General features: G+C 44.0%; 1 protein-coding gene across 6 annotated transcripts in view; it reads right to left on the bottom strand.

Moving 5' to 3' along the window:
- The window catches only part of FAM184A (family with sequence similarity 184 member A), a 408,528-nt gene that overhangs the window by 2,743 nt on the left and 383,763 nt on the right, over window positions 1–22,022 (bottom strand). For all 6 annotated transcript variants that reach the window (XM_033938486.1, XM_033938491.1, XM_033938492.1 and 3 more), the window contains 2 exons: window positions 10,717–10,834; window positions 8,796–8,900 (listed from right to left, as the gene is read on the bottom strand). In XM_033938486.1, coding sequence (XP_033794377.1) covers window positions 8,796–8,900; window positions 10,717–10,834 — 223 coding nt within the window. The remainder of the gene's footprint in view (window positions 1–8,795; window positions 8,901–10,716; window positions 10,835–22,022) is intronic.

Here is a 22,022-nt window from a genome sequence, read left to right as displayed (position 1 = left end):
ACAATTAGGACAATTTTATAAACTGGCATGGGGGGGCTCTGTGTGTATGCAGCGGCTTGTCATTGGGGGGGGGGCAGCTCGCCTCACATTTTTTTTAATGGGGCAGATATTGTGCTTGTGTAACACATGCACAGCATCTGTGCCCATTAAAAAAAGGTATGGTATATTATAAATATATTAATTTTGGGGCAAACTATGGGCAGGACAGGTAAGCGAATGGTCTTGACCAGTAGCTTTTTTCACTAAAAGTGATCACTTTTTTTGTGAATCAGGAAGCCATGTTAGAGCATCAATCGCTCTGCTAGTTTACATGGCATTTCAATATTAATGACCTTATTTGCATGGCCGGATTGGAGAATGAGTGATTGTGCACAAAAAAACGCGGTGAGCCATACTGTGCATTGAGTTGGCAAATCTGATCGTCAGTTTAGCGACGATCATTAGACAATCACTCACTTTAGTGCATCTGGGCTAGAGAGTTTTAAATTTACCCCGTATTGTACTATCAGCCAGTAAAGTTTTTGCAAAAATGGTGTGAAGTGTCAGATTACTTACAACTTTCTATTAGTCTTGCTGCAGCATTCTGAATTAATTGAAGCTGGTGCAGTCCCTCTGTAGTCAGACCATTGCAGAGTGCATTACAGAGTGTAATCCAGTCAATGTCATTATGACAAGCACAACTGAGACAAGACTTGAGTTCTCAATGTAAGGAGAGAGGCAATGTAATTGTCACAAATGATAAAGCAGCTCTTGAAGATTGCTTGGATTTGGGGGATCAGCGCAAGTGTTGAGTCTAGTTGTATTCCAAAGTTCCTGCCTTGAGTGTGTGTGTGTATGTGTGTGTTGGGGTGGTGGTTCATATTTCCCAAAAGATATTTTGATGTCAGGTATGTGCCCACTTACAGAAGTTCAATTTTACTTGGGTTTGAGCAAAGTTTGTCTTTTTAAATGCATTATTGAACTGATTCTAGACAGGTAGTCAGTTTATTTATTTTAAAATGTATATACTGTATATTACCTATACGGTTTCCATAGTAACAAGCATAAAATGTTAAACAAACATCACTCTTAAAAATGGTCAATAAACATCAGAAATCTTCAAATCCAGTTTGAATATAAAATTTCAACTCAAAAAAGCCTTCACAAACAGTTATGGGTAAGTCAGGTTCAAAGGGTATGATTAGCTGCATGTCATCTGTGTAGACCTGAGAGCAGGATTTTCAAAAACCCGTGTTAAAAAATGACAGTCTGCTAACGCAGCCATTTTGATAATGAATCTAAAAAAGTGAAACATTTTTTAAAAAACCCACATGTAAATAAGGTCAGCGGACAGCAGTGAAGATTTGCTAAATTTGCATGTGCCCTTTGCCTGTGACAGCAATGGGCACATAAGCAGAAAAAACGCGTCAAGAATCCCCCCCCCAAAAAAAAAAACCAATAGTGGGAGAGATGTTCAGTCTCTCCCACTATCAACCAACAAACGCCCCCCAGCAGTAGGAGAGATGCCCACACCCCCTGCTGCATTAAATTCCCTGCCGTGACTGACCCGACCTGCCCTGCAGTGGGAGAGATGCCCACACTCTCCCACTGCACTGAAAACCTCATCGTGACTGACCCAACCCTCTTGCAGCAGGAGAGATGCCCACACTCTCCCGCTGCGCTATAAACCTCACCATGACTAACCCGACCCTCCCCCTTGTTTTGTCTTGCCTCGTAGACCACAGTCCATGCCTATTCTCATCCCATATACACAAACCAGACTGTTTCCACATGTTGTCACCTTTTTTCATTTTTTTTCCCACAAACCGGTATATAAGCTCCAACCTCTTGCACAATGTCTTGACCACATTTTTCATACGCCAGCGCATAGTTTTCATGCTTGCTCTTGTCTGCCTCGGCATAATTTTGATTTTTGTCTCTCTGAGTTTTAGCATTTCTGCACTAAGGTTTTATTTTTCTGATCAGTTTGTTTCCATACAGTTTTTTTCATACTGTTCTCATTTGATTCATAAAAACCACAAACTTATTTTTTACATTTTTCTTTTACATTTTACAGCCCTTCTCATAGGCCTATATGTTCTTTTTAGTGTTTTTCCAGTTGTTATCCTTATGGTTCCCCTGAGAACAGGCTGAAGTATGTATGATAGGTTTCATACTGATCCCTTCTCTTTGATGTCCTTTGTATCATCACTTCATGTCACTTGCCCACCATTCTTTAGCTCTATCTGGTACTTATCTTTATAGAGGGCTGCATGGGTTTTCCCAAATGTATACACATTGCTCACCCCTACTGATTTACACTTATTTATCCATGTTCACATTCTTTCACATCATCCACAAATAGCTTCTATATCTTCACATTTTTGGTTCACCATTTCACAATTACACATTAATGCTGTCACTATTCACATTATTGCTATCAGATCATATTTCCTGCACAAATGGATACACATCTGCTCACATATTAACATTCTTACACTAGGACCCCGGATCTAGCTGCACCCGGCCTGCCCACCAGGGCTTCCCTCTCCCACATCATCAGTGATGTTATCAGTGTCAAGGCAGAGGGAAGGCCCCAGTGAGCAGGCCAGGAGCAGCCTGTTCACCGCTGCTTTTAGGAGGCCCAAAAATTGAGATCTCACAGAGGGGAAGGCTCAATCAGCAGGTTGTGGTCCATCACACAGTCTCCCTTCATCGCTTCCACCACCGCCTTCCCCTAAATGTTGAAACCCGGACAAATGACGGCAAATAGGAAAGCCACCCGGATACCCTGAAAGACCGCCAAAAGGAAGACATGTCTGGGGAAATCCAGACACCTGGTAACCCTAGGGGTGGCAATTGCATACTCCTTGGGGCCCACTTTGACATTTTCTCATGCCTGCAGGCAGGAACAGTGGCAGGACCTCTTCAGAGGTCAAAGGTTCTTGGGATGATGAAATTCCGCCTCTCCTCCCACACCACAGAGCACATTGAACACGACTGTTTGTAAGACAACCATTCACTACAAACAAGGCAAGAATTCAAAGTATCCTTCCTTGGGAACTCCATCTGAGTGGTTTTCTTGCAAAAACAAAGCTTGTAGAGACAAAAAAAACCCTTTAAATTACAATTAAAACAAATCCAAGATGGCGACCATGCAATTATCAACAGAAATAGCTCAGGAAAAGTGGCGATTTTAGGGGTGGGGGGGGGACTAGGGTTATCTTCCAACCTAGCCAAAAACCACTCCCCCACAAATCTCTGTGACAGACTATCACTCTATACTCACTGTACTATGCTGTTTGGAAGGCTGAAGAAAGAAGCTGAATCAGATTACAGGGAGATCCTCTGCCTCAACAAGCCTTGCAAACTAGATTGCTGATCTTCTGACTGTCCCACTGGCCCGAGTCCTGCGGCCAGGGACCTCTGCCACCGAAACGCACCATGCGCATGACCTGGTAGAGGGGGTGCAGTCGACCCCGATCCCAGATACACCTCCACAGTTTCACACAGCCTGGTTATTATGAGTAGTAAAAATTGACAATCTTATACACATTTTCGGTTTTTTCTTTTTTAAAAAAAACAGCCACCACTTACCCACCTTTTGTTTTTCCCTTTTATGTTTCTTCCTCTCTTCTATCAAAATTGTAACTATTTCCCTATTTAGCCTCACATGTCTTGTATGTTTTACCCTCACATTAATATGAATTTAGGTTTTTGATTAATTTGTAAAGTATGTTTCTTGTCTATATAACAAATCTGTTTTTATGTTATTTTTAACATTGTACTTGTTTCATTTATTAATACATGTTATTTTTATTGTACATCGCCTAGCAAATTATATAGGCGATTCATCAAGACTTAATAAACTTGAAACTTGAAACTTGCACTCAAACCCACTAGCAGATGAACCTGGGATGGCCAGCTCCCAAGGGAACTGTCTCTGAGTCCTAATCCGAAAATGCAGGCTATCCAGAGGGTGCACTGCCAGGAAGCCATGCCCCTGGAAACAGACTTTCCCTGCTGCCAGAGTTGTCCCTGCGAGGAACCTCTGCAGCACCAGGGCAGAATTTGCGAACAAAAGAACTGAATTTAATGAAAATAAACACAAGCAGAGAAGACAAGTTCCTACAGTTTGGCTTGTAGGAAAGAAACTGGATTCCTGGGGGCAGACTGAGGTAAGAACGGAAGGGCTCTAGACTCTGTGTAATGAGGCGAGTATGGGAAAATAACCCACTAGTCCAGGAATAGAGTGGGATTGTACAAGAATTAAGAATTAACTACCTACTGCAGTGAAGTATGCAAATACTTCATTCTACAACAAAATTTCTACAGGAATTCCTTGTGATCCTTCTCTTCTGACTGTATATTCATTCATCACCTTACAAAACCATTTCTTCTCCTTGATTTTGCAAGGCATGGTGAAAGAGGAACCTTGATCCTTTGAGATATATAGAAGTTCCAAAGCCACAGCTGCAGTTCTAGTTTCTTTTTTTGGGGGTTGTTTCTCCAGATTTGGGCAGATGTAAAATCTTTTCACTCTGACCAAAGCCATTTGCTAGTCAAAGACAAAGGTATGAGGAATTCTGCAGTAGCAGCTTTCAGCCTCTGCTTAATCTAAGAATCCTTTCACCTGATCAGGATCATGATATTTACAGGAGAGTAAGGTAGATAGAGGTGGAAGATTATAGAAAGAAGATAAGTGTTACACTAACTAACTTATGGAAAACTATACATGGAGTCATAAAAGGTCTATGTGTTGTCAACAAATAAGAGTTAACTTCTTATTTGGACCTTTCTTGTGTTCAAAACCACTATGAATTTGCAAATATTAAAGTTTTGGAGGTTAGCTCTTTAATTATCTTCTTGCAGACTTGTAGGTTTCCTAAACTGACACTTAGGGCTCCTTTTACAAAGGTGTGCTAGGGCCTTAACATGCGCAATAGCGTGCTAGCCACTACCGCATCCTTTTTAGGAGGCGGTAGATTTTTGGCTATAGCGTGTGGTAATTTTTTGCGTGTGCTAAAAATCCTAGCACACCTTCGTAAAAGGAGCCATTTGTATGTAAGATGCAGAATCACTGCTTAAATGTATAAAGTAGTGCTATTTATACAGGTAAAGCCTCAATTTTTGTTTTATAAGTTGTTTTTTTTTTTTCTCTAAAATAGCTTCTTCTTAGATGGAGTGCACTAAATATACTTTTTTTGCAGTCCTATATGGATTTTATAAATAGATCTATATTTAACAAGCCTTTTATAAAATACTCTCTTCCGTATTGAGTGCATTAACTTAGATGTCCATTTTCCAATTAAAATGTAGAAACAAAAAGTAGATCTCAAGAGTCATTAAAAACATCAGGGGCCAAACTCTAAAGCAGAGAAATAAAACAACCAAATGAATATAAACCTTGAAATAATAGGGATCCAAATTTATAATGGTAAAAGCATAAATATGTAAAATAAATCATAAAACAAAACAGAAGTCAAAATTAGTACATAATAAATAAATACATAATATAATAATGAAATATTCAATAAAGTGCGAAGACAAAATTATGGGCTCCTTTTATCAAGCTGCATTAGCGGGGTTAACACGCGCAACTTTTCATCACGTGTTAACCCTCGTGCTGGCCTAAAACTACCACCTGCTCAAGGCTAGCGCGGCCAGCGGTTTAGCACGTGTTATTACGCACGTTAAACTGCTAGCATGGCTTGATAAAAGGAGCCCTGTGTGTCATTGCTAAAAACATAAGTAAGCACTGATGGAGCATGCAGTCAGAGAACTGTACAAGTGAAAGTAATTTCAAAGATTACATACAGTTATAAGAAGTGCTAAAAACACACTTTCAAATTAGTGTGCTACAACTTAGCACAGCAGTGGAAAGAAATAGCACTTATTAAGTAAAACTGGAAAAAAGTATGAATGTTTAAAAGATAAATCAAATCAAAAATTCTCACAGCCAATCACTGCAAATGAATGGAGTCAAATACTCTACATTTAACAGTTGATTAAAGAATTCTGTTAGATATTTCAAACAATTTAATTTAAAACCTTTTAACAGAGGCACTAAGGGCCTGATTCTCCAAAGTGCGTCCCGATTTTAGGCAGCTGTAGGCGTCCTACAGCTGTCTAATCAGCCAATCGGGATGCAAATTTTTTTAAAAAAATGCTCCCCAGGCAGGCCGCCTATATTGAAGGCGAGGCCCGCAAGACACCTAGGCCCTGATTAGAAACATAGAAACATAGAAATAGACGGCAGATAAGGGCCACGGCCCATCTAGTCTGCCCACCTTAATGACCCACCCCTACCTTTCTCTGTGAAGAGAACCCACGTGACGATCCCATTTTGTCTTAAAATCCGGCACGCTGCTGGCCTCAATCACCTGAAGTGGAAGACCATTCCAGCGATCTACCACTCTTTCGGTGAAAAAGTATTTTCTGGTGTCACCGTGCAGCTTCCCTCCTCTGATTTTCCACGGATGCCCTCTTGTAGCTGTGGGACCTTTGAAAAAGAAGATATCTTCTTCCACCTTGATGCGGCCCGTGAGATATTTGAACGTCTCGATCATGTCTCCCCTCTCTCTGCGTTCCTCGAGTGAGTATAGCCGCAACTTATCCAGCCGTTCCTCGTATGGGAGGTCCTTGAGTCCTGAGACCATCCGGGTGGCCATTCGCTGGACCGACTCTAGTCTCAGCACATCTTTCCGGTAATGAGGCCTCCAGAATTGTACACAGTATTCCAGATGGGGTCTCACCATGGATCTATACAATGGCATAATGACTTCAGGCTTATGGTTGACGAAACCCCTACGTATACACCCTATGATTTGTCTAGCCTTAGATGAAGCCTGCTCCACTTGATTGGCAGTCTTCATGTCTTCACTGATGATCACCCCTAAGTCCCGTTCTGCTACAGTCCTTGCTAGGATCTCGCCATTAAGGGTGTAACTTCTGCATGGGTTTTGGTTGCCAAGGTGCATGACCTTGCATTTTTTGGTATTGAAACCTAGTTGCCAGATCCTAGACCAGCGCTCCAATAGGAGTAGGTCGTGCGTCATATTGTCGGACATTGAGTTTTTGATCGTTACACTCCTTTCTACTACATTGCATAGTTTGGCGTCATCTGCAAATAACGTTATTTTACCTCGAAGCCCTTCTGCTAAGTCTCTTATAAAGATATTGAACAGGATCGGGCCCGGGAGAGGTGTCCTATTCAGAATCGGCCTACACTAAACCCCGATTCTGTAACCGGCGTCCATGTTACAGACGCTGGTTAGAGAATCGGGTTAGATTAGACACGGCCCGCTACACTTATTGCGGCAAGGGATCTCTCTGCCGTTATAAGTATAAAGGGCCGCGGCCCCCTGACCGATCGCTGGCAGGAGGGTGTCTAAACCCTCCTGCCAGAAGATGCCCCCCCGACACTACTGACCGCCCCACCCGACACTACCAACCGCCCGCCCCCCCCCCCCCGACATTACCGATCTCCCTCCCACCCCGACACTACCGATCGCTTGCAGGAGGATGCCCAATCCCTCCTGCCCGAAGACGCACCTTCCCCCCCCCGGCGCTAACAACCCCCAAACCTCACCCCACCAAACTTACCTTTTCTTAAGGCCAGACGGTACTTGCCCGTTCAGCCGGTAGGCCTGCTTCGTCGAAATGAGGCGGGCCCACCCCTTCCCGGCCCATCCCGCCGAAGCCTATGGCCTGATTGGCCCAGGCTCTAGAAGCCTGGACCAATCAGGCCTTAGGCATAGCGGGTCCGCCCATCCCCACTTAATCTAAGGCCTGATTGGCCAATCAGACCTTAGACTTAGTGGGGATGGGCGGACCCGCTATGCCTAAGGCCTGATTGGTCCAGGCTTCTAAAGCCTGGGCCAATCAGGCCTTAGGCTTCGGCGGGATGGGCCGGGAAGGGGCGGGCCTGCCTCATTTCGACGAGGCAGGCCTGCCGGCTGGACGGACAAGAACCGTCTGGCCTTAACAAAAGGTTAGTTTGGTGGGGTGGAGGTTTGGGGGTTGTTAGCGCCGGGGGGGGAGAGGGTGCGTCTTCGGGCAGGAGGGATTGGGCACCCTCCTGCCAGCGATCGATATTGTCGGGGGGGGGCATCTTCTGGCAGGAGGGATTGGGCACCCTCCTGCCAGCGATCGATATTGTCGGGGAGGGAGGGTGCGTCTTCGGGCAGGAGGGATTGGGCACCCTCCTGCCAGCGATCGGACAGGCCGCGGCCCGCTATACTTATAGCGGCAGAGAGATCCCTTGCCGCAATAAGTATAGCGGCTGCGCCTACTTACAATGTAGACCAGCATTTTGCTGGCCTACATTTTTGCGTTTCTCCTCTACTAGGGAGACGCGTAGGGCCGCCTAGGTTCGCCTAAGGCCCGCCTAAGGCCCTTAGGCGAGCTTAGGCATCTTGCGGGTCTCCCTAGGCTCCCGGAGGCGCCTTCAGGCCTGCCTGGGGAGCATATTTTAAAAAACGTGCATCCCGATTGGCTGATTAGACAGCTGTAGGACGCCTACAGCTGCCTAAAATCGGGACGCACTTTGGAGAATCAGGACCTAAAAGTACTTCTTTAAAAATAACCTAAAATAAATCTTATAAAAATGAAACAAACTCTCAATTGTATCAGTTCTTCAAAAGGGCTGCAGCATAACATACAACTTTATACATTATACAACATTATCATCCTAATTTGAATAGATAAAGCATTCCTTTCGAAAACAAAGCAATTTGAAAAAGAACCTATATTTTAACTGGAATGAACAAAGATCTTATCTTTCATTCTAAAGAAACTGTGCAAATAGAACATACCTTTACAAGTGGATTGATAATACCAACATTGGGATTTGCATTGAACAATTTATTGAAGTTGGTCTCTCGGTTTACTAGTTCCAGCTGATAGAACTTCTTGTCATCCTTTCAAAAATAAATACAGAGCTCTGAAATTTTATAACATACCTTCATAAGAAAAGCACCATTCATCATAACTTTTACAAATATAATGAAGTAATACACAATAAAGGATAGAGAAGGTAAGCCATTTGTATGTTTATGAACAGTTAAATTGTATTACAGTAGAATCTGTTATCCGGCACCCATGGGAATTGGTGGATGCCTGATAACTGTAGTTTCTGGTTATTTGAGAGTTAGAACATAAGAACATAAGAATAGCCTTATTGGATCAGACCAAAAGTCCATCAAGCCCAGTAGCCTTTCTCACAGTGGCCAATCCAGATCACTAGTACCTGGCCAAAATCCAAAGAGTAGCAGCATTCCATGCTACTGATCCAGAGCAAGCAGTGGCTTTCCCCATGTATTTCTCAATAACAGACTATGGACTTTTCCTCCAGGAAATTGTCCAAACCTTTCTTAAAACCAGCTATGCTTTTACCACAACTTCTTGCAATGCATTCCAGAGCTTAACTATTCTCTGAGTGAAAAAATATTTCCTCCCATTAGTTTTAAAAATATTTCCCTGTAACTTTGTCGAGTGTCCCCTAGTCTTTGTAATTTTTGACGGAGTGAAAAATTGATTCACTTGTACCCGGTTCTACTCTACTCAGGATTTTGTAGACTTGTTAATGTAGAAATATTTATTTAAGTATTTATATACCACTTAAAGCCTAAGTGGTTTATATTCAGGTACTCAAGCATTTTCCCTATCTGTCCTGGTGGGCTTACAATCTATCTAATGTACCTGGGGCAATTGGGAATTAAGTAACTTGCCCAGGGTCACAAGGAGCAGCATGGGATTTGAATCCACAACCTCAGGGAGCTGAGGCTGTGGCTCTAACTACTGTGCCACATACTGAAATAGTTGTGTTTCTCTCCCCAACTATCATCCCCCTCCCCACACACTTGTAGGTCCAGCATCTTCTTCCCTTTCTTAGTAACTTTCCCTCCCCCCCTTCTCCCCCATTTTCTCTTCCCTCTTCTCTCCACTCCCTTCCTTACCTGAAGCATCAGAGCCAGTCTTGCCAACTCCCTCCCTTTGTTCCCGAAGCAGAAGAGCCAGTCCTGACAAACTTCCTCCCTCCATCACTCACCTGATGATGTAGCGGCAGCCACCAAGCAGGGGAAGTGCTGGTAAACAGGCAGCTTCTGGCCAGCCCCGTCAGTGATGCAGCAGAGGAAAGACCCTGCTGGGACTGGCCAGAAGCTGCCTGTTTACCAGCACTTCCTCTGCTTGCTAAATGCCACTACATCATGAGGAGAGAGGAGGGAGGGAGAGGAGCTGTCAGGACAGACTGTGCTGCTTCAGGAATGGGGGGAGGGAGAGGGTTGTCAGGACTAGTTCTGCTGCTTCAGGAATGGAGGGAGGGAGATTGGTGGCAGCTGCAATGCTTCGGGAGCTGGAGGGAAGGAGAGTGATGGCTGCCCCGATGCTTCTGCGTGGATCCAGGAAGTAATGTCAGAGGAAGAACTGATGCTGATAACAGCAACAAGTTGGGATTGCTGTTCATGCCAGGAATGTTAAAGAGGTACAGGGGAAGGGAAGGGGCGCGTGTGGTAGTGAGGGTGGTGGAGAGGAGGACAGGTGCTAATGCCCCCCCACCAAGACGGCACCTGGGGCGGTCCCCCTCCTCTTACTAAACCACTGGTTGAGCATGCCGGTTAATTGAATGCTGATTAGCTGAGATTCTACTGTAATATAATTCTGTTGCAAACATTTTGATAGAAAAATGCAAATCTGTAACGAGTTTAAGTTGGAAAGAACATGGAAATGTCTTACAATCAGTTTCTTTATGAGCTGGTCCCTTTCTGCAATCATGTCTTTCAGTTCAGCAATGAGCTGCAAGTCTTCTGGCCTTGATTCCCTGTTTTGATACTTCTCTTCTAATTCTTTTAAGCTTTGCAGAAAAAAACACATTCATGAACACATTATTTTGGAATGAAACATACAGTAATTAAATCTTGCTATTTCAAATTTTATGAGTATATTCAGAGTGTAACACATTTTAAACTGCTTTAGATGCTGGAAAGTAATAACACCAAAATCTCCCAAATCTCCAGGCCTTGTCTATCTTGGAAGAAATACAGAAATCCACTTTATTGGTATGTTTTTCTACAGCATTTTTAATATATACAATACGATTTATGCATAGAAAGGGGATAATTTAGCAACTCTCTCTGCACATAAACTGGCTTTTATAAAACTACTCCATGGGTTACATACATAGAAGTATGTGTGGTGACAAATCAGTGTGCACATTTGCACAACATGAGGTCATCAAGGGCCATATTTTGTAAACGGTGCTGAAAGTTGGATGCCTAGATCACACCTACCGGTGCCTAACTTAACTGGGCTTTATTGGCACCGCTATGCACTTACTGAGATAGGAATCGCTACTACAGCATGGCACCCAAGGCTAAAATAGGGTTTGGTTTGGGGCGGAGATAACCTTAAGCTTCACTAGGCACTGCTAGGCGCAATTGTCCAAAAAAACGTAGACACCAGAAATATAGGCCTTTAATACCCTGGCCTACATTACTGGTGCCTAAGTTTTTTTTGTAAGGCTGTGATTCTGTTAATGGCACCTAAGTGTGATTGATATGCAACTGGCAGCTTTTTTTAGGTGCCGGACAATTTAGGCACCGTTTACAGAATCTGGGCCAAAGTACATACATTCTTTCTTAAAAAAAACAATGCATATGCATACTTTAATTGCTAACATTTACACCTACTGTTAAGCATTTGCAAAAGTTCACGTCTTCTAAGTAGCCACTTTTCCTACTGGTTTACCCTCAGTATTTTATATGAACATATAGGTGCCTATGGGTCTTTATAAAACAGGCTTGACCTCTATAGCTGATATAAAAGTGGTTAGGTGCCATCGACTCGTGCTCAAGTCCTAATGACTTGATGAATTGTGGATCTAAAAAGAAATCTGTTTTGTGCTAGTCCAGAAAGGTCCTCCAGAGTCATCACCCAAGGTTGTTTTCAATGTGTCCAGCCATCTGATTGCAGGTCACACTCATTGCCTGGTTCTTTTAATCTTCTCAGACATGATGTCCATCTCCAGTGATCTCTCTCTTCTGATGGTGTGACCAAAATAAGACAGTTGTAACGTCATAATTTGGGCTTCAAATGACATTGCTGGTTTGATCTCTTCTGGCAGTCCACGGCACGCCTAAAATCCTACTCCAGCACCAAAGCTCAAATGAGTCAATCTTCTTTCTGTCTTGTTTCCGTAGTATCCAGCTTTCGCATCCATAACTGACCACTGAAAAAATGAATGCGTGAACAAGTCCGATCTTCGTTTGGAGTGTTACCTCCTTATCTTTGAATACTTTGTCGAGAGTAGAGAATGACAAGGTGACTGTTATCCATGGCTAGCTGCGGGTAACCTGCTGGAATGGGGAAGAAAAAAGACTGGTTGCCGAAGGGACGGGTATATGGCCATTCATACCCTGTGGAGCGGTGAATGACCTTGTCCCCGCAGTAAAGTATCTGCCGCTTTGCCTTCCCTTTCCACCCCTCCCGAGCAGCAGCCCTTTTCATAATCGCGAAACTCGCTCCCTACCGATCACTGGCAGCAAAAAAAACCCAAAAACCTGCGACTCCTGGGCTGTGTCATTCTTCTTTGCGGCTCCCGGAGCGGGCCTACCAGCCTCTTCGAAGCTTCCTGCAGACAGGGCTGTTCTGACCGGTATCTTCTTGATGCCGAGTCCAGGACTCAGTGGGAAGAAGGTTCCGGTCAGAGCAGCCCTGCCTGCAGGAAGCTTCAAAGAGACTGGTAGGCCCACCCTGGGAGCCACAAATGGGCCGACACAGGCAGGGCCAGCGTTAGGGGAGGGCAGACAGGGCAGCTGCTCTGGGCCCCACAGCTCCAGGGGGCCCTGAGGTCCGGGAATCTCTTCCCCTCCCCTCCCCTTCGCAGGCGCTTTTCAGTGTTTTCTCTTTCTGAGGTGTCCAGATGCAGCAAACGTTCTCACAGGTCCCACAGCTTCTCCTCTGATGCGAGCCGCCCAGGCAAAAACAGGAAGGTGCATCAGAGAAGAAGTTTTGGGGCAGTCATGTGGGACTTGGGAGAACGGTTGCCGCATCCGGACACCTCAGAAAGAGAAAACTCTGAAAAGCACCCGCCAAGGTGAGGGGAAGGGAGGGAGATGGCCTGATGAGGGGAAGAGGTTGAGTGGTGCTGAAGGGAAGTGGAGCTAGAGATGGGGACGGGAGAGGGGAGAGAAAGGGGAGCAGACTCTGAAGGGAAGTTGAGAGGGAGGGAGGAGCCAATGCTGGATGGAAGTAGGGAGGGGAGAGAGAGGGAAGCAGATGTTAGATGGAAGTGGGGAGGGGAGAGAGAGGGGAGCAGACACTGAAAGGAAGTGGGGAGGGGAGAGACAGAGGAACAGATGCTGAGGGATGTGGGGATGTGGATAGAGGGGAACAGACGCTGAAGGGATGTGGGGAGGGGGAGAAAGGGGAACAGATGCTGAAGGGAAGTGGGAAGGGGAGAGAGAGGGAACAGATGCTGAAGGGAAGTGGGAAGGAGAGAGAGGTGAGCAGATGCTGGATGGAAGGGGGTTGTGGAGAGAGGGGAGCAGATGTTGGATGGAAGGGGGAGTGAGAGAGGGGAGCAGATGCTAGAAAGGGAAGTGGGGAGGAGAGAGAGGGGAGCAGATGCTAGAAGGGGGAGAAGAGAGAGGGAGCAGATACTAGAAGGGAGGAGAGAAAGGGGAGCAGATGCAGGCTGGGAGGGGCGAGAGAGAGGGGAACAGACACTGGATAGGAGAAGAAAGAGAGGGGAGAAGACTTTAGAAGGAAGTGGAGAGGAGAGAGAAAGCACATACTGGATGGAAGGAGGGGGATAAAGAAAAAAGGGTACATGCTGTAATGGGGAAGAGGACAGAGTTAGTGAGATACTGGAAGGGGTGAGTGAGGGAAAGAGGTGGCAAGCTGTAGGTAGACACAAAGGAAGGGAAATTGAGGACTGGAAAGTAAGAAAGTAGGGAAGAGGTAGAAAACAAATTAAGAGCAGGAAAGAAAAGGAAGGGAGAGGAGAGAGAGAGAGATACCAGAGCATTGGGGGAGGGGGAGGAGACAGATACCAGATCTGAAGGGAGGAAAGGAGGAGAGAGATGCTAAAAACCACCTGGGGGAAGGAGTGAGAGATGGAAGGGAAGAAGAGAGATGCCAGACCAATGAGAGGTGAGGAGGGAAGAGGCAGAAGGGAGAGGCAGAGTTTCTGGTAGAGGCACAGAAATAGAGCAGATGCTGTATGGAAGAGGCAGAGAGAAGGCAGACAATGGATGGAAGGAAGAGTATGACAAGAAGATGAGGAAGGCAGAACCCAGACAACAAAGGTAAAAAAGAAATTCTCTCTTTTCTTTAGGATAAAATAGCATTGTAGCTGTTGATAAATGTTTATAAATAAAGCCCCGCCAGCTGACGATCTCTTCCTCTAGTTCGGCAGTCAGAACTCTGATTTATAAAATGACAATTGTACAGAATACTGTTTCTTTTTACACTTTAATAAAATAAGTTCAGTATAAAACTATTCAAGGCTTGTGCAGATGAGATTAAATGGTTTTTGGGGACCGAGCTCTTGGGAACCAGGTGGAGACAGGAATCGAGTTCACAGGGATGGGGACCGAGCTCACAGGGATGGGTTGGGGGACAGGGACTGAATTCGCGGGAAGGGACAGAGATGGGGACTAAATTTTTCCCTGTGTCATTCTCCAGTTGACAGTCTTCATTGAATAGCGACCAAGTGTCATTCTGCGGAATATTTCCTCCCTGCTAGTTGCTTCTTTGTTTACAAAAGAGCTCAGGACATTGAAATCCTTTACAATTTCTATTATATCACCTTCAAGCTCAAAATCTTCATCATTTTCCGTGTTCATGATCTTCGTGTTATGGTCAGTTCTAATCCCAAGATATGACTTTTGACTTTGAATTTTCTCAATAGATACAGCATGACTTATTTGCTGCTAGTGAGGAGCATTGTATCATCTGTATAGTGCAGGTTGTTTATATTTCGGCTACCGACTTTGAAACCTACACTATCTTCTTCCAAATTTGCTTTTCTGAAGATGTACAGGTTGAACAGATAAGGTGTCATATTCAGTTCTTGATTTTCATATAGGCTCTCTATGAGTTATGTGTTTGGGTATTCCCATTTGCACTAGAGTTCTCCATAGTTTATTGTGATTCACAATCAAAAGATTTGCTGTAATACTGTAGATGAAGCAAAGATATAGGGTTTTCTTGTATTCTTTGCTCTTCTTCAATATCCATCTAACATTGGCAATAATGTTTCTTGTTCCTTAACCTTTTCTAAAAGCAGCATGAAGTGCCTCTGCTGGGTCAGACCAGAGGTCCATCGTGCCCAGCAATCCGCTTGCGCGGCTTGTGTATGTGTGTTCTCTTCTGTACCTGCTTCTTCCTTGTGTGTGTGTGCTCCTTTTTGCCTTTTGCTTGTGTGTGCTGTCTTAGCTTTACCTTACGTTACCTTGTGTGTGTGTGTTCCTTCTGTGCCTGCCTTCCCCTTACCTTCAGTGCCTGCCGCTTCCTTACCTTGCTGGCCTTCCCTGGTGTCCTTGGTTGTAGTGACTTGGCCCTTTTGAGGCCCTTTGCAAAGGCGCTCTCGCTAAGGCGAGCGCCTGTGCCGAACAGCTGTGCACCATTGGCTCCTCCCCTTTTAAGGGGGAGTTTGGCCTATGCTTCTGCCGACGCGGTGGGGTGGGCGGAGCTTACTCTCGCCGCTGCCCCTAGCTTCCTGCTCCTCTGTGTCTTGTTTTACGGATCCCTGATGGTTTGGTTTGTGCCCTTTTCCTTTCTTATTCTCCCTTCCTCCTTCTCCTTGCTACTCTCCTTCTCCTCTCCCGATGCTACTCACAGCCCATTGTATTGTTTTCAGCAATATTTTGCTGGTGTGTAGAATTAATGCTATTGTTTTGTAGTTGTTACAGTCCTTGGTGTCACCTTTCTTCAGTATAGGTATGAACAGCGATCTTCTCCAATGCTTTCTGAATCATTCGATATCCTTCCATTGTCGTCTTTAAGCATCCCCAGTCGAGGTTGAAATTTCTGCCGCAATCTCTTAATCTCCTGAAAAGCTAATCTGGTTTTTCCATTTACATGTTCTGATTCAATTTTCTATCAAATATCCTTGAGATATATCATTCTTTGTTTTGCCAAACTTGACATTGAAACACTTGGTTCATTTGTGATACTTTTTCTCTATCACCAGATAGTTTTGCTTTTCTTATTTTTTCTGCTAATTTTCTGGTTTGCTCTGAGATCCAAGGTGATTTCTTGGCTTTCTTTTTCTTTTGGAGTGTTTTGTTTTTTTTAAACTTCATCACTAATTATAGTTTTGATGTCATTCCATAACTCTTCGTGCTCTCTGTCTCTTGTATCAAACAAGGCAAACCTGTTTAGTTTTATGCAATAGTCTGATGGAATGTTTTCAATGTCATATCTTCTTGTAAAGCATCACCTTGATCTTGCAAGTCAATCAGCTCCTGGTTTAGTCGTTGCAGTCAAAACTGCAGATTTCCATCTCTGTCCCATGCAGATATAGTCAATTTGATTTCGATACATGCCATCTGGAGAGGTCCATGTGTACTGGTGATGTTTGTGGTGTTGGAAATGTGTATTCATGACTGTCAGTTGGTTTATTTTGCAAAACTGTACTAAGTTATCACCAGCTTCATTTCTTTCTTCTATGCCTTGCTTTCCAACCACTGCATCTTCAGATGTACTTCCTACTTTTGCATTATAGTCCCCCATAAGGATCAGTAGATCTATTACTTTTTGAAGTTGTTCATAGAACAATTCTACATCCTCATCTTCTGCGTCTGTCAATGGAGCATATACTTGGATCAAAGTGATATTGATTGGCTTTCCCTGCAGACGGACTGATATGATTCTATCATTGATAACATTGTACTTTAGTACCGTCTTTGAAAGCTTATTATTGAGAATGAATACCACGCCATTTTTCCTGTGTGTTTCAGGACCAGCGTAGCAGATCCAATGCTCATTTGACTGAAAATGGCCCTGTCCTGTCCATTTGAGCTCACTGATCCCTATCAAATCAATTTTTCCATTTGATCTTTAACAATTTCCAGTTTTCCTTGATCCATGGTTCGTACGTTCCATTTTCCTATGTTGAGAATATCTTTACAGTTTCTGATCTCCATTTTCTGTCCAGTAACATCAGCATCAGGATGTCCTGGCAGCTTTGATCCGTCAGCTTCATAAACACTGAGCCTACTCTGGGAGATGGTCAGCTCTTCCCTAGTAGTATGGCGAGTGCCTTCTGATCTAGAGGACCATATTCCAGCACTATATGTTGATTTTTTGTCTCATCATCACCAAGTTTTCTTGGCAGAATACAGAAGTACATTGCTGAGCCTTTCTTCAGTATAAATTTGGCGTTGTCACTGTTGTTGCATCAAGCGCAATCCTCCGCCTGCAACACTGGCCTTCTGCTGCTGCCCAGATCAAGTTAAGTTTCAAGTTTTATTTGGTCTTGATATACTATTTTAAATACAAAGCTGTTTACAATTATACAATAATGTTAAAACTATAAAATGGTGGATGACAGATTCAAATGAACAGTACAGACATGACATGATAAGGGTAAATGGGAATGATACATTGTATAAAAATAAAAAGAGAGGGGAAGTGGAAGAACGAAAGGGGTAGAGGGAATCTTTAATATGAATGAGACCTAGGAATAGATTTCAAAAGCATCTTTGAAAAGAAATGTTTTAAGACTAGATTTAAAGTTGTTGAGGTTCTTTTCTTGTCTCAGGGTCAGAGGTAGGACATTCCACAATGTGGGCGTGGCTACTGAAAAAAATTATTTTACGTGTTATATCGTAAAACAACTGACGGATAGAAGGAATTGCAAGGTGATATTGTTGGGAAGAATGTAGTGACCTATGCGATTCATAGGGGGATCAGCAATCTGTCTATGAATGAGGGAATATGATTAGATTGAACTTTGAAAGCAAGAAGAAGAGTTTTGAAAGTAATCTTATGGGAAATAGGTAACCAGTGAGCTTTTTTAAGGAAGGGGGTGACATGATCAAATTTCTTAGCATTAAAGATGAATTTTATAGCAATATTTGAATAATTTTCAGTCTCCTAATCTCTTTTTGAGTAATGCCCTGATAAAGGGAATTACAGTAATCAAGGGTTGATATTGCTAATGAATGAATAAGAACATTAATCGAATTAGATTCTCGGCGAGAGGGAGAATTAGAAGGCCTTGAGCATGCGCAGATGCATGCTCAAGGCCCGGCAGAGGCAGGAAGATCTTCAAGCGGCACCGGCACGTCCTGTGGGCTGCGTGCTGGTGCCAGATGGGGTAAGTTCAAGTTGTTCGGGCGGGGGTTGAGTGGGGGGGGGGGAGCGATGCCGGTTCTCGGGGGGGTGCTCGCAAATCGAGTCAACACTTGGTTTGCGAGACAAGTTTTGTGAGAATGTTTTGCTCGTCTTGCAAAACACTCACAAACCGAGGTTTGACTGTAGTAGTAAAATAGTCATCCATGCAATATTCAGTGCAAAAGACTGGATAGCCCTAATTTGGCTACTAGACTGATGTCTACATTTTTTTTCTTTCTAGCTTAGAGAACAACAAAGTTTCTAAATAATTATAATGCCAATAAAAGTTCAAGTAATTTGAAGTTCAGCAAACACATGAGTTTTAAGAACTTCTGAGACAGCAAAGAATGTTCCTGCAGAGGGGCAGTGATATGACAATTCCCTAAAAGGACAGAAAGAAGACCCACCAGAAATTGTATTTATAATGATTTATTAATTGCCTTTATGAAGGGAATGCATACATGAGGAAAAGAAAAATGAAGAGGAGGGGGGAGGGGAATAAAAATACTAGGGCTTAAACTATAGTAGTATATACCATATAGCCAAAAAAAGAATAAACAGCACAAAAATGGAAAAGATTTTCTAATATCTATATACACATATATTAATGAGCAAAGCACTAATGTCCAGTCTTGTCTTTTAGTCTAAGACAATATAATATCCACTTATAAAGATACCATGCCCCCTCTCCCAACATTTAAATGTCACAGTCAGGTTCACTTTAACCACTGACTGTGAAATTTAAATATGTACCTGAATATTCAGTGGCAGGCTTTACTGACAATTGATGGACGTTATCCAGCTACCACTGGATACTGCCAGCTATTTTGATGTTTTACTTACCTGGATAGTTGTACAGGTTCTAATCCTGGATATTGGTGATTCTCAAATACCTTGTGGCTCTGCCCTTGGTCTACTCTAACACTATTTAGATAGAGGAGCATAATAAAAAATGTGCCTAAGTCTGAGGTTGGACGTTTTGTGCAAAATGTCCACAAAACCAGCAGGAAAAATGTCCATTTTCAAAGTTGCCAAATGTCTATCTTTTATTTTGAAAATAAGCAAAGTATAAGTTTTGGTCCTTAGGACATATACCTTTTTTGCCCATTTTCAAAAATAAAAACGTTCAAAAGCAAGTTTTGTAGATGTAGCCACCAACTACTGAGCCAGTTTCGGGGGATTCCTGGCGGCTCAGCTGATGGTGATAACCCCTGCCAGGGTCAGCTCAGCCACGTAGCCCTCCCCCTGATATCCCGTACCTCTCCACTCACATCCCAAAATCCCCCCTCACATCCTAACATCCCCCTGATATTCTGTACCTCCCCTGACATCTCCGCCCCCCCACATCCCCCCAAATTCCTGGGCCCCTCCCACCTCCCTGGAATGCCCCTTACTTTTGAAAGAGCAAATGGCAGGAAGGAAGCTCATGTCCTCCTGCCTATAGGGCTGTGTGCTGCAATGACGGGGCTTCCCTCCCAATGCATCTTGGGATGCATTTGGGAGGGGCCGAAAGCCCTAATTGGCTCAAAATGGCAATTTTTAGCCAATCAGGGCCTTTGGCCCCTCCCACTGCAACTGAAGATGCATTGGAAGAGGGAAGCCCCATCATTTGCAGCACACGGCCCTCCTGTCGTTTTCTCATCCTAAGTAACGAGAGGGTCCAGGGATGTGGGAGGGGAGACCAGGAATGTTGGGGGAAGTGGGTAGGGGGCCGGAGATGTCAGGGGAGGTATGGGATATCAGGATGTGAGGGGGATGTCGGGATGTGAGGGGGAGGTACGGGATATTAGGGGGATGTTGGGATGTGAGGGTGGATATGAGGAATATCAGGGGTATGTCAGGGGGAGGGGTGTAGGGCTCTGCAGTTCAGCTGATCCTGGCAGGGGGAATCCCTATCAGCTGAGCCGCCAGGAATCTCTGAAACTAGCTCAGTTGATGGGGATTCCTCTGCTGCAATCAGCTGATGGGAAGCCTATGGGGTTTTTTTGGGGGGGATTGTGGGGGTCATTCCTTAAACCTTCCATTGGTATTTTTGTCAGTTTGGGCACCTTTGTGGAACTTAGACACAACTCAAACAGGTGTAATTGACAGTGTCTAAGTTCCCTCTAGGAGAGTTTTGATTATGGCTGGAGTACGTCCAGACTGAAGCCCGCTAGATTCTCGCCAATAATACACCTCCCACCACACCCCTTTGCTCTCTGGATGCACAGCAGCTTAGAAGTGCTGCTGCACATCCTGAAAATTGATTTTTATTATCAGCACTTGGATGTCCTTGCTATTAGGATGTCCAACTGCCGACTTAGGCTGGTTTTTGGACGTTTTAAACTTAACTTTTGATTATGAGCCCCATAGTGTTGGAGTGGTCAGTAAAGATTTTCAGCAGCATTACCTGGATAGTGCTTTCTTAACAAGGAGCATAGGCATCATAGTGGGCTATCATTAAGATATGCTCTATTACTGGGATCTCAAAGTCCCTCCTTGAGGGCCGCAATCCAGTCGGGTTTTCAGGATTTCCCCAATGAATATGCATTGAAAGCAGTGCATGCACATAGATCTCATGCATATTCATTGGGGAAATCCTGAAAACACGACTGGATTGCGGCCCTCAAAGAGGGATTTTGAAACCCCTGCTCTATTAGTACTAACTTATGCTAGTGTAGCAATTTTGTCATTGTATGAGACCTCGTTACCAAGGTGGTTTCTAACAAGACAGGTTTGTGCAGTGTGTTCACATCCTGAAACATATAGTATACTTAAGTGCAAAGTTCACTGAATGTTTTACAGAAAAATTTCAGTTTTTATAGACCTAAGCGGTGACCATTGGCGCAAATTGTGTCACATAAGTTAGCACACTGCACCATCTTCATCGGTCTTGTATTATTTTCATTAATTTTACTTATTTCAATATTCTCTTGAATTTATTGAATATATGTTTTACATATGCATTTTATATATACGTAAAACTTAGCTTAAAAAGGGGATCCAAGATGGCTGCTGCATAGACGTGCTGAGAAGTATGCACCTGAACCACTCTATTCTTGGTTAATTTTTCCTCGTTGGTGGCTTGTGTAGCCTGAAATTTCCTTAGCGATGCCGAAGAGGAGATACAGGAGCGCTGCTGGCACCTCACGGTGCTACGGAGTGCCGACCTTTGGCAACATAAAAGAATTAGTGCGGCAGATGCAGAGAGTTACAGCGATGACGTCAGAGGGCTTGGTGAGACAAAGGCGCAGGGGCTTGGTGAGACCGGAGTTGCTCCTCTTGGGCCGGATACCACCCTTAGTCCCGACGTGCAAGCATCACCCCCACAGCCTCAGATTACTAGTTCTCCAAGGGGTGAGGAAACCCTGGAGTTGGGGAAGGTCCTTTCTGCTGAGGCGGCCAGCATTACACCAGAGAGCATGGAGGCAGAGCTCCCTTTTCAGGGAGTCTCTGCAGGAGAATCAGGGGCTTGTTCAGCGACAGGAGGTGGATTAGGCCAGACAGAACAATGCCAAGAAATTTCTTCTGAGGGTGAGCATTTTTACACTCAACAAAAACTTACATTTTGGGAAAAGCCCTCTCAAATGACCCTGGAGTCCTTATGGGATTTGGTGGCAAATTTAGCTAAGACTATTAGCCCCAATTTCCAATATATTGAAGGTAAACTGATTCAACATACTAAGGAGCTTAAAGATTTAAAAGAGGACCTGACTGTT

Source organism: Geotrypetes seraphini, chromosome 3 (assembly GCF_902459505.1).
Source record: "Geotrypetes seraphini chromosome 3, aGeoSer1.1, whole genome shotgun sequence".
Classification (NCBI taxonomy): Eukaryota; Metazoa; Chordata; class Amphibia; order Gymnophiona; family Dermophiidae; genus Geotrypetes; species Geotrypetes seraphini.
This window is presented reverse-complemented; position numbering and strand designations above follow the sequence as displayed.